Here is a 12,105-nt window from a genome sequence, read left to right on the forward strand (position 1 = left end):
GGCTGCGGCAATGGCTGCCGTCGATTGCCGGAGAAGCCCGGGCAGTGTTTACCTTCTTCCTGTTTGGGGTTTCCGTCCGCAACTGAAAAATAACAGTCGGGCGAGAAAGACGATCGATCAATTCAGCTTCTTCCATAGCAGTCGTTCTGCATATGCGCTTGCTTGTCACCAAGCTTGCAGGCAAGCCATGGAGCCACAGAATCTGCAGGCTGCATCGACCTACATCAACAATTTACTATTGGCCAGGGGTTTGTTGAAAAGCGGTCACCCCATCGAATTCGCCAATCCCGAGGATGAAAATGGAGGCTCAGCAGCCACCATGGGCAGGATCATTAACTTGGTCAATGATCTGGTCTTGCGGAGAGACGTATGTGATTGCGTCTTTTATCTCTGATGACATATCGGTTGACATTGAAACAGCGCGAAGCCGAGCACCGAGAGAGCCTCGCGACCACGATAAGGACGCTGCGAGCGGAGGAATCGCAGAAGACTGCGGAGTTGGTGCGCGATGATTGCTCAGTAGCCTTCGCAAAGGTCTTGCGCTGACAATACAATTAGGAAAAATTCCAAACGAGAACATCCGAACTCACTCGATCTCTGGCCCTGGCCGAAGCGCAAGAACGGTCCTTGAAAGCCAACCTTTCAGGGGCTGAGACGACTATCCGAGGATTGAAAGACCAAGTACAGCGAATGAGGGCCACTATTCAGCAGGTCAGAGCTCAATGCGCCAACGACATCCGCAAGCGCGACGCCGAAATGCAGAAGCTCAAGATGCACTTGACAGAACGCCAAAGGGGAAGGAGGGATGGTCTGACGGTCACAACCATCAACATTAACCCGGCTACTGGTCAGCGTCCGCGACCAAGATCTATCGCAGGGGGTGAAGGCCTTAGCAATCCTGGTTATAGCTTGAAGCAAGAGACGAATGACTTCCTGACGGAGCTCTGCCAAAACCTAAGCGACGAAAACGACACCCTAATCAACCTCGCGCGCAATACAGTTGAGACTCTTAAAGAGCTTCAAGGATTATCGTCTTCTGATGAGGAGGAAGCTAAATTCACCGGCGTCATGAGCGTGGGGGCTCCGAAATTGTCCCACGGGTCGGTAACTAGTCTTCCGGCCACTTGTGATGAACTTTCGGATCAGATGGATCGTGTACTCGATCATCTCAGGACTTTGCTCACCAACCCTTCGTTTGTGCCGCTTGAGGAAGTCGAAGTGCGTGACGAAGAGATAAAACGTCTCCGCGAGGGCTGGGAGAAGATGGAGGGCAGATGGAGCCAGGCGTTGACAATGATGGATGGCTGGCACAAGCGCATCGCTGACGGAGGACACTCGGTGCAGGCAGAAGAGCTTCGTCGAGGAATGGACCTCAACTTTCGCCTGGATGCAACTCAGAAGTTAGCAGGAGACAGTGATCAGGACGAGGCCATGCGGTCACCTATCTTTGAGGATCGTCACGTTGAGAAAGAAGAGCAGACAATCGCGCAACCTATCTCCGACAAGACAAATCGCCCCCTACCTGACAGAAAAATCAAACCACCGTCTGGCGAAATAAAGGTAAAGAAGAACAGTAAGGCCTTGAAGGAGAAAAGCGACAATATCATGGCAGGGCGCTCCCCTAGGAAAGTTTCATTTACAAAGGGGCTCCAGAACTCTCCCGGCGCTGCCACGCCCGCTGAAGACGAAACGTTGCAGGTGAAAGCTCACCGCTCGGAAATGGTTACGCGTAGAACATCCAAGAAGAAGGCAGAGCCTAAGGCTGCTCCTCACCAAGTACGTTGAATCGCTTTTCGCGATTGGGGGCGTCATGCTAACCTCAAAACAGAGTCCAAATCCACCGCGGATGAGTGTACCGCAGAAGCTGGAAGCAGTAGAAAACGAGGCTCGGGCTGCCGAGCAAACACGCAAAGAAAACGAGAGCCGCAAGCGAGGACGGAATCTCAAGGGGTCCAGCAAAGGGCAGCGAGACCGACGTAGAAGTACCCTCACCAGTGACGAGCTTGGCGAGCTGATGGGAATGTCTTCGAGATAAACTTACGGCTTACTACATGTCTGATGATGAACCTGTTCGATACCCCTGTCTAAGTGTCTAAGTATATATTATTCTCTGTCTACTGTTGCAGCACAGTCCTCCAAGACGACGCAATCATGACCTGATGGCTATTCTTACTCCTTTCATAGCGTTGGTGCAGTACATCTGGATAATATTAATTGATCTAATGACACTTCAATGATCTCAGAATGCTTCACGTCCTCACCACTCGTCCTAGCCCAAGGAATCCAATTCCGTATCACGGCTGCTCTTGCTTTCGCTGCTTTCGCTGCTGCAGCTACTGTTTCTCAACTCGTGAGTCAATTCGACTGACTCTCCATCGCGGCCCATCCTTGAGCGCTCCACGGCAAGGCCACACACTCTTGTTATATGGCCATGGAACATAATTCCGAACTCATCACACCTGGGTGAAACATCAGGCGATGCAACCCTGAACGACCCATAGAGCACCACCTGGAAAGCTCCAGACGAGCTCTATTAAGCTTTTTGCTTCAGGCAGCGAGATGGAAATCAATTCCACGCGATGCATGACGTCTTTCCTGCCTCGTCGGATCTTGCAAACTGCCCATATCTTTAAAAAACCACGGCGTAGCGAAAGTGAATCCAGCACAATGTAATACACCACAGGCGAGCCTCAGTTAGTAGACATGCAAAGGCTTGAATCTCATTCCTGCAGTCAAGGTGCCTCCATAGGGCTCAGTTTGAGTCAATCGACCCGCTAAGAGGGTTCAATTGTCGAAGGCACTGTCTGAAGTTTCTCTTTCGAACAAGATGAATCTTTTTTCAAGCACGTAGAGGGCTCTGCTTCCCAGGATAAGTTGGTGTTGTTGTCCTGCGATATTCAAGGGTAGCCATCCATGCTGGAACGTTCCTGCCCGTATTGTTACCATACGGGCTCGCTCGCCCTCTGGCACCGGCCCTCTTGGTCTGAGTTTCACCACCTCAATTCCGATATATCAATTTCCTGGACCATAGTTAGCCCTTCGAGTCATCGCAAGTTCTTGGGACAGACTTACCGAATGTTGAAGGCACCGCTGGTGAGTAATGAGTCCCCCCCCAAGCCAGCATAAAAAGCGGTGCCCACTCTCGCACACCTTCTTCTTCCTCTCTCTCTCTCTTCCTTCCTCTTTTTCTCTCACCCATCCTCATTGTCGTGTCACTATCATCTTTAGTCACATTGCTATATTGCTAGCCACGAAGTTATACTTACTCCATCTGCTCTTATATCCTTCGAACATTCACCTCTTCTCCAAACAGCCGCCTCTTCTCTTCACATCCTCCTCTTCTACCGCCAAGCTGCTTCGAGAAACGACTCCGGTCCTTGGTGAAGAAATGTCGCCAACGAAGGGCGAAATGAGAAGCTCTGGCGGGGGCTCTTCCTCTCCTGCTTCCGATCAGCCAGCCAGCCAGCCAGCTGGACAGCCAGCAAGAGAGCCGGAAGTTCAGCCCGAGAGACAGCCAGCCAGCATGCCTGCCCATCAAGCTCCAAGCTGGGGGCCAGGCTACTGGGGCCAGCCGGGTCAGGGTCGCTGGCAGCCAGGGCCGGGTTACTGGCGGCCAGCACAAGTGGCAGTCCCGTCCACATGGCCGGGATATCACTGGGTACATCGCCCCATGGGTGAGCCCGCGCCAGTCATGGCTTCTTTTCCTCCTCGGCGTCCTGCTGCAACTGGCATTGGCATCACAGATGACAATTCTCAGGAGCGTCTCCCAAAGGAGAATACTCTTTTTGTGGGGAAGTAAGTAGCACATTCTTTCTCTTATTCACTTACTTGATCATCCACTTGGTCATCCACCTCTCTTGATGCATTCAACATACTAACTTCTCTCCAGCCTGAAGGACAACGTGGATCAAGGGCAGTTGATCCGCGACTTGAAGGCGGTCTTCCAGCAATGGTCGATCGTCTGGGTTAAGGTCCGGATGGACAAGAAGGCGCGCAGGGGGAGGAAGCAGGGACTCAGCGCGGCCTTCATCACGTTCCCGGTACGTCGATAGAACCCCTCCTGTGTCTGGCATTAGCATTCGTTCGAAGATTGCTTCGTGACTGGATAGACTTACTGACATGACATCGTTGCAGACTGCCGTGCTCGCACAGGAGTTCCTGAAGGGCGGGAGGAAGCTCGACCTGTATGGTCGGGCTCTACGACTTGAGCCGGTCAAGTCGGATAGTAAGTTACCTTCCTTCCTTCCTTCCTTTTTCTCTTGTCCTTCTCTCTTCTCGATCTTGCAACAACAGTCCAACTAACCTGCCACGAATCTGCAGATCACCACCCGGCCGCGCCCAGCACCACGAGGAGCAACATCACGTTCACCCCGAACGTGGTCCAGGCTCCCAACGCCGAGGTATATCGGGCGCTTCTGGAGGCTGGCATAGCCGAGAGGATGAGGGAGGCGGAGGGACGTCGTTCTCGCGTCCCGAGAAATGGATCGGAAGGATCTCAGTAAGCCACATATAGTGGCTTGCTTGGGTATGTTTATCTCGTTTTCATGTCAGCTTCTCAGTTTTGCTTGGTTCTAACATTCGTCTATAGGTCCTTCCGATCCATCCGAATGTTTACTTGTTGGAGTTTTGGCGTTTGGGCTTTTGGGCTTTTGGGTTTTATGATATTTTTGCATTGAAGTTTTGCATTTTGGTTTGAACTTTTTGTTTAATATACCCTTTGCTTGTTGGTATGGACGCCTCTCAGGAAAAGTTCTGCCATGTCTCTGTTTGGAGTCTGGCGTTTGTGAGCGACTTGGTTTGTCTCATTTTGCTATGAAATTCTTCTGAGTTGTTTTACTACTGTGCCGGCGTTGATTGCAGTAGACCTTTCCATCCGTAAACCGGCGTATCATACTGGTAGAGAAAAAGAAGGTAGGGCGTAGACAGTGAAAAGAAAAAGGCCACGATAAATCAAAATGAACTTTTTTTGCCTCGAGTCAGATAAGGCGGGAAAATTCCGAACATATGAAATCAGGATTAGGTTGGCTCAGCGCTGGTCCCGAGTAATATAAAGTAGTAGTTATGTACATTGGTGGCAACCCCAGGATTAGGGATTCATCCTGTATGTACCACACACTCACCATGACGATTATACACTCTACACTAGAGTCCCCATAACTAGTAACATCCACCACCAACCATCTCACTCAACAATTTGAAATACGCCGGCCCATTTTAGATCTCCATGATCCTCGCTCTCTGAACCAACTGCCTCAATTCCTCGCCGACGCGCAGGACCGAACCCGACACGATCATACTAGATCCAGGCCGAAACATCGTTCTCACGCAGTGATCACGCCTGACACCGAGACCGCTGAGCACGAGACGGGAGAGATCAAGACACTCGCGCCACGCGCAGCCGAGCACATCCTCCCAGGAGCCGGAGCGCGCATCCAGCACGACATCCCTAAGCTCGAGGGTCTCCAGGCCCCTTTCCGCCATGTTGAGGAGACATCTCTGCAGAATCCCGACGGTGACCTCTACCTTACGGACATCGAACACGCGAATCCTCTGCGACGCGAGCTGCGCCGTCGACAGCGCCTCGAGGATATTCCCCGTGGGGCGCACGCGCCGGGCACCCACCACCCTCAACTCCTCGAGCGCCGGCGTGCACTCCAGCAGCTCCCAGACAATAGACGTACCGCGGAACTCACGAAAATAGTCATCATGCAGATGTAGCTTGCGCAGCTTGCCCAGACACTCCGGATGCAGCGCCGGAACGGTCAAGTTGGGCAGCTGCATGATCTGTCGCTGGATGGTGGTGGGCTGCTCGATGATACCGCTTCCACTGCCTATACTGCTGCTGCGACTATGACTGCGACTCCGACCCCCGCTACAGCTCCCACCACCACCACCACCACCACGACGAACCCGATGCAAATGCGTCATGATCTTCAGACTCCGCAGCGGGATCCTCGCAGCATTAAACACGTCAAACATAACGCGCACGACATCACCGGAATGGATGCAGTCGATAGGCCCCGCCGGCGAGTCAAGGTAGAAGGCGAAGTCGCGGCAGCGGGTGAGCGCGCCCTCGAGATCATCGCGCAGGATCCGGATCTCGCGGAGCGCCAGCGGGTCTTCGATCTCGCTGGAGATGGCGGCCCGGTTGAAGGGGGTGTTCGGCCCGGTGAACGGATACCGGATCGCGAGTCTTTTGACGAGCTGCGCCAGCGGGTTGCCTCTGGGTCGGCAGAGATCGTAGTGGATGCGCCAGATGCTGTCGTACGAGAGGTTCGTCTCGATCGTCTCCAGGCTGCGCGCGAAGAGCGCCCACGTCAGTGGCTCCACTAGGTACTTCACCTCGTGCGAGGTCAGTCGGAGCGCTAGCAGGCTTTGGTCGTCCAGGTGTTTGGCGATTTGTAGGAATTGTGCGTGCGGCACGCACTCGAAGTGAGAAAAATGCATGGCTGGCTTACGTTGGGGGGGGGGGGGTTCCTCTGGGGGATTGGGGAATTGGGGGATGGGGTTGAAAAGACGGCGGTTTCAGGCAACGAGTAGCATTATCACTTACTACTGTTTCTGGAATTGGAAATTCGACGTTCCTATATAAATGGGAATAAGGGTTGTTGTACTGATTATAAGTACTACGTATCTCGTTGAGAGACTTCCTTTTGCTGTGGTCTTCTCACCAGGATCGGTAGTCAACAGCGGACATCTTCCTGCTAACTGGTTGCGCTCTTTATCTGTGGTTGTCTGTTGCATTTTCAGGTCTAAGAGCAGCTTGATAAGAAGACTTGGGTAGCTTGAACAAAGGGCATTCAAGGAAGCTTGGTTCTAAGTTTGGGAAAGAACAATGGACGGTAACTCCGGCTTTATTCAACAATACTTCGAACAATTGAAGAGACAATGAGTCCCAGGTCAAGCTTCCAACCCAGACAAAGGAACCGTACATCATAGGTATGTCACACGATTGTAGGTTGCAACATTACATTGGGTTCTTAGAGACTCCAGCTAGTATAAGCTATGAAGTAAATATGAGGTCGAGCCGGCAAAAACAACAACAATTGGTTTCACTCATTCCCAAGTGAAATTCAAGTAGTAAACCCCAAACAAGGCTGGTAGTAGAACAAATCTGCAATTGCTCGACGGGATAATGCATAGAGCACTCTGAATGATAATTCCAGGAATGTTCTAATTATGCTTAGGAGGGGAGTTTTATATAACCTCTAAGAATCTATATTGTTGCCTTCCACTAGCCTAAAGCGTTGCCTCCACCTCATCCAAGACAGTGACCTTGATACTTCCGTTGCGCGGATCAGCACAGAGCTCGAGCGCATCCATAGCTCTCTCCAATGGAAATGTATGCGACACCAGCTTTTTCAGATCCAGGATTCCTCCGCTGAGACAAGCAATAGCAGGTGGCCAAGTATCACGATACCGATTGATGAAACGCAGATCAATCTATGCAACAACAATAATCATTAGCGATGACTTAAGAACATAATTTCTAGTTCTAAGACCTACCTCGGCCAAGGAGATATGCATGAATGGAAGGTTATTCATGACCGATTTACCCACTCCGATGACAACCACAGCGCCGCCCCTCCGAGCTGTAAACGCTGCCGTGCACACGCTACTTTCTACGCCCGTGCATTCAAGAACTGTTTCAGGAGCATTGTACTCGTTTGGTCCGAACAATGCTCTGATCAACTTGGCGTTCCCTTCCGCGTCTAAGGATCTGCTCACTTGGTATGTGATGCAGCTGGGGACGAAATCTCTCGCAAACGCGAGTCGCTTGGGCTCAATATCTGTTATGACGATCGGGTGGGCACCAGAAGCACGAGCCGCGGCCAGAGCGATTAGTCCAATGGGGCCTGCTCCACAAACAACTACTCTGCGACCGAGCTGGAGGCGTGCGACTTGAATACCACGCATGACGACTGAAAGGGGCTCAAGGAGGGCACCTTCCGTATAAGAAATGTTGTCCGGAATTCTAGACATTTCCGTAAGTGCAAGCTCCGGAGGAGGTCAGGCAAACATACTTGTGAAGCCATTTGGCTGGGTGCACTTTATAACGTTGGAGAGTCCCAGCATACGGGTAGACTCCTGCGAACTGAACACCTTGGCAAAGATTATACCGACCATCGTCACAGAGGAAGCATTTTTCGCATGGAACTCCTGGCTCTACAGCCACGCGATCACCTAAGAAGACACTTAATGAGCATCTTATTTTGAGCATGACCTACAATCGGCGCCGCCCATTGATTCACTTTACTCACCAGGCTGAAAATCTGTGACATCTTCTCCACACTTCAATACAACTCCTGCTGCTTCATGGCCGATCACGCAGTCCCCTTGAAACACCAGCTCTCCGATCCTTCCAGTTTTCCAGAAATGTATATCAGATCTGGATGCAACGCGTCAGAAAGGGCAGTGGGTTTTGCAATAGCTCTATTTGCATACCCGCAAATGCCGGTGGCCTTGATATGGAGGAGGACATCGCCTCGTTGTGGGGCATAGACCGGAGCTGGGACGAATTTCAGCTTGTGATCTGCGGTAACCTGGAGGGACGGATTCGGGAATGGCGGAGAGAGGATCGATGGATCCGCAGTCGCCGATTTAGCGCATGGGACAGCAGAAGGCGTGGACTGAGAGAGCTGGAAAGACGGAGACATGTTGGCTGGTATGATGAGGTTGCTGAGATCACCTCAAGACACTTTGCGAGGGTCCGCGGGAGTTTATCAGACGCATCGCTGGTAAAAACAGAGGAGAACTGCCCTCGTCAATGGGAAGAATAAGGATTATTGCAAGGCAATCAGAGCCACAAATAACCGTGAAGAAAGAATTGATTGGAGAATGGCCGCATTGTTGAGCTTGGACCAAGGGTGAACTGACCCCGCAGTGACTGTTCTCATAGCGGGGGTGGGCTCGACTTTCCCCGCTGAGTTATCGGCGCTACCACTTGCCCGATCGGGTAATGTGCATAAAGCTGCCGCATAGGAATAGTTCTCGTTCATGCTCCTGATGATGGATGGATCTCTGCAAATCTTCCCATCTCCTAGTCAAGCAAGCAAAACCGCATTGTTTCCCCACGTTATCTTCCAGAGTGGAATAGTCTCGAGTTTTATAAAGATCCCCTGTCTTCCTTCACAATGGATTTCCACCAGAATCAAACATTGTCACCATGGCTGTCGGTCTCGATCACTCGCTCGTCAACGGTGCCTCCGCCTTGCCGCTGGTGCGCCAACTGGCCAAAGACCATGACCAAGTCTTGAAGACATTCCGCCTTCTCATTGCTGACCTATGCCAGCAGTTTGGTGGAGGCCATCCTGGGTAAGATACTTGTCACCAGAAACAGACTTGAGTCGAAGGAACTAACCAAAGCAGTGGAGCGATTGGAATGGCTGCCATTGGAGTCGCACTCTGGCGCTATGTTATGCGATACGCCTCCCATTCTCCCGACTACTTCAACCGCGACCGTTTCGTTCTCTCCAACGGCCACACCTGCCTGTTCCAGTACACATTCCTGCACCTGACCGGATACAAGGCTATGACTTTCGATCAGCTCAAATCGTATCACTCCGACCGCGTCGATGCACTGTGCCCCGGGCACCCTGAGATTGAGCATGAGGGTGTCGAGGTAACCACAGGACCCCTGGGTCAAGGTGTCGCGAATGCCGTGGGTCTGGCCATGGCGACCAAGAATCTGGCTGCTAAATTCAATCGTCCCAGCTATGACGTTGTCTCGAACCACACTTGGTGCATGATTGGCGATGCCTGCCTCCAGGAGGGTGTCGGGCTCGAGGCCATCTCTTTTGCTGGACATCTGAAACTCAACAACTTGACCATCATCTATGATAACAACCAGATCACCTGCGATGGCTCAGTCGACTTGACCAACACGGAGGACGTTAATACAAAAATGCGCGCTTGTGGCTGGGACGTAATTGACGTGGAGGATGGCTGCTATGATGTCGAGGGTCTCGTCCAAGCACTCGAGCGCGCTCGAGCATCTCAAGAGAAGCCCACCTTCATCAATGTGCGAACGGTCATTGGCCTGGGTAGCAAGGTCGCAGGAATGGCTGCCGCTCACGGTGCTGCCTTCGGATTCCCTGACATCGCCGACATGAAGAGGAGCTATGGGTTTAATCCAGAAGAGACGTTCGTCATTGGTGACGAAGTTCGCAGTTTTTTCCATGACCTCCCGGCGCGGGGAGAATCTCTCGTTCAAAATTGGAACACCTTGGTCAAGCGGTATAACGCAGAGTACCCGGAGCTTGGCGCAGAGTTCCAGCGCCGTATGCGCGGAGAGCTTCCCTCCACCTGGAAGGACTTGATCCCTTCCAGTTTTCCAGAAAAGCCCACAGCTTCGAGGGCGTCTTCTGGTCTGGTTTTCAATCCTATCGCCAAGGAGATTGAGAACTTCATGGTCGGAACTGCTGACCTCTCTCCGTCGGTGAACATGATCTGGCCAGGGAAGGTAGACTTCCAGCATGTGAGTACTATCCAGTCCACTTGAGTGAATTACACTGACCATCTTTAGCCCGCATTGAAAACCACATGCGGCATCAATGGCAACTACTCCGGCCGATACATCCATTATGGCGTTCGTGAGCATGCGATGTGTGCCATTTCCAATGGTATGGCTGCGTTTGCTCCCAATACCTTCATCCCCATCACTTCGTCCTTCTTTATGTTCTACCTCTATGCCGCACCTGCTGTCCGAATGGGTGCCCTCCAGCACCTGCAAGTCATCCATGCGGCCACTCACGACTCGATCGGCATGGGTGAAGACGGTCCCACACATCAACCCATTGAACTTGCGGCTCTGTACCGTGCCATGCCGAATCTTTTGTACATCCGTCCCGGTGACAGTGAAGAGGCGGCAGGTGCGTGGATCGCGGCCATTGAAGCCAAGAAGACCTCGACGATCATCTCCACATCCCGCCATGCCATTCCTCAACTAAAGCAGACCCGTCGCGATGGCGTCGCCCGTGGTGCCTATGTCCTAGAAGAGGCCCAAGATGCTGCAGTGACGTTGATCGGAGTTGGAGCGGAGCTCTCCTTCGCGCTCGAGGTTGCTCAACATCTGAAGGAGACTCAGGGTATCGTAGCGCGGGTGATCAGCTTTCCCTGTCAGCGACTGTTCGAGCAACAGCGCCTTGAATACAAGCGAGAGGTTCTGCGGAGACACCAAAATATCCCGGCCGTCGTGATCGAGCCGTATGTTCCAAACGGCTGGGAGCGATATGCCGACGCAGGTATCTCTGTCCGCCGGTTCGGTCACAGCTTGCCGGGCAAAGCGGCGTACAAGTTCTTTGGCTACGAGACCGGGGTGCTGTCGGCTAAGGTCAGCGACTATCTCGGTCGTCTGAAGAAGGGCGAAGCACTCAGAGGTGAATTTGTTGATCTGTAAATAATGAATAAAATAATGCCATCTCGATCATCTGTTGAATTGGTCGCAATCGAGTATTTGCAAGGGCTAAGTATGATCCGGCGTGATCAATCTTGTGGAGCGTTCGGCGTTCGCCAAGGACAACTGTATGAACCAAGCACTAATACCGTGGCTATCGGAAGTCAACGCCAACTCGCCCGTCTAATAAATAAGCCTATACAATGCGCGCATTCTCAAATAACTCACAAGGATGAAGACAATACACACTAAGCCCCTCTGAGCCCAATAACCTTGCCGCGTGTGACCACGACCATCTCGCATATGCAGTCGATTTGAGAATATCATTGAATTTACTTCTCCACAAGTCGACCAGGGCGTACACGCGCTCGCGAACGCAAGAGGAAGTAGAAGAAGTGGCCAACCGACGCAGTTTCTCGGTCGAAAATCAAGACAGGGGCTCCGAAACACGGTGATATTGTTCTTTCGCCCCGCAAGAGGAACAATATGATCTGGCCAAGCCACGAATCACAGTTTGTGCGTCAGGTGTCAGAAGTGAAACATGCAATTAGACACCGTGTATCACGCGAGCCCGCGGTATCGTATCTCCCCCAAGTCCATGTCGAAACTGCTTCTAGTCCAGGGTAGCCAGCCTATTCTCGGCCGTCAACTGGGGGGCTGCGGTGAAAAAGGGGCGATTTGGGTCCAATAGCCTGGAGTTGAACGTGGTG

At 52.2% G+C, this 12,105-nt stretch overlaps 5 protein-coding genes across 5 annotated transcripts; 3 read left to right on the forward strand and 2 right to left on the reverse strand.

Moving 5' to 3' along the window:
- Positions 1–104: 104 nt before the first annotated feature.
- Positions 105–2,145, forward strand: BO97DRAFT_470089 (uncharacterized protein). The gene is made up of 4 exons (XM_025699911.1): positions 105–367; positions 421–501; positions 559–1,776; positions 1,829–2,145. Exons 1-4 carry the CDS (start codon positions 188–190, stop codon positions 2,033–2,035), a joined length of 1,686 nt encoding a protein of 561 aa, XP_025552150.1. The 5' UTR covers positions 105–187; the 3' UTR covers positions 2,036–2,145.
- Positions 2,146–3,523: 1,378 nt separating this feature from the next.
- On the forward strand, positions 3,524–4,502 carry BO97DRAFT_424172 (RNA recognition motif domain-containing protein; the record flags this gene model as incomplete). The annotated part of the gene is made up of 4 exons (XM_025696946.1): positions 3,524–3,795; positions 3,890–4,040; positions 4,135–4,225; positions 4,321–4,502. 4 exons carry the CDS (start codon positions 3,524–3,526, stop codon positions 4,500–4,502), a joined length of 696 nt encoding a protein of 231 aa, XP_025552151.1.
- Positions 4,503–5,214: 712 nt separating this feature from the next.
- On the reverse strand, positions 5,215–6,447 carry BO97DRAFT_451058 (uncharacterized protein; the record flags this gene model as incomplete). Its single annotated transcript, XM_025698959.1, has 1 exon — positions 5,215–6,447. One exon carries the CDS (start codon positions 6,445–6,447, stop codon positions 5,215–5,217), a length of 1,233 nt encoding a protein of 410 aa, XP_025552152.1.
- Positions 6,448–7,239: 792 nt separating this feature from the next.
- On the reverse strand, positions 7,240–8,657 carry BO97DRAFT_343894 (putative alcohol dehydrogenase; the record flags this gene model as incomplete). The annotated part of the gene is made up of 5 exons (XM_025691713.1): positions 7,240–7,443; positions 7,507–7,975; positions 8,025–8,184; positions 8,262–8,389; positions 8,446–8,657. The coding sequence occupies 5 exons, from the start codon at positions 8,655–8,657 to the stop codon at positions 7,240–7,242; spliced, it is 1,173 nt and encodes a 390-aa protein (XP_025552153.1).
- Positions 8,658–9,166: 509 nt separating this feature from the next.
- On the forward strand, positions 9,167–11,398 carry BO97DRAFT_343853 (uncharacterized protein; the record flags this gene model as incomplete). Its single annotated transcript, XM_025691710.1, has 3 exons — positions 9,167–9,315; positions 9,370–10,477; positions 10,526–11,398. The coding sequence occupies 3 exons, from the start codon at positions 9,167–9,169 to the stop codon at positions 11,396–11,398; spliced, it is 2,130 nt and encodes a 709-aa protein (XP_025552154.1).
- Positions 11,399–12,105: the final 707 nt, after the last annotated feature.

Source organism: Aspergillus homomorphus (assembly GCF_003184865.1).
Source record: "Aspergillus homomorphus CBS 101889 unplaced genomic scaffold BO97scaffold_15, whole genome shotgun sequence".
NCBI lineage: Eukaryota > Fungi > Ascomycota > Eurotiomycetes > Eurotiales > Aspergillaceae > Aspergillus > Aspergillus homomorphus.

Coding starts and splice junctions, on each gene's coding strand:
- BO97DRAFT_470089 (XM_025699911.1), top strand. CDS start 188: ATGGAGCCACAGAATCTGCAGGCTGCATCGACCTACATCAACAATTTA. Junction 368..420: donor ATCTGGTCTTGCGGAGAGAC/GTATGTGATTGC, acceptor ACATTGAAACAG/CGCGAAGCCGAGCACCGAGA. Junction 1,777..1,828: donor CTAAGGCTGCTCCTCACCAA/GTACGTTGAATC, acceptor ACCTCAAAACAG/AGTCCAAATCCACCGCGGAT.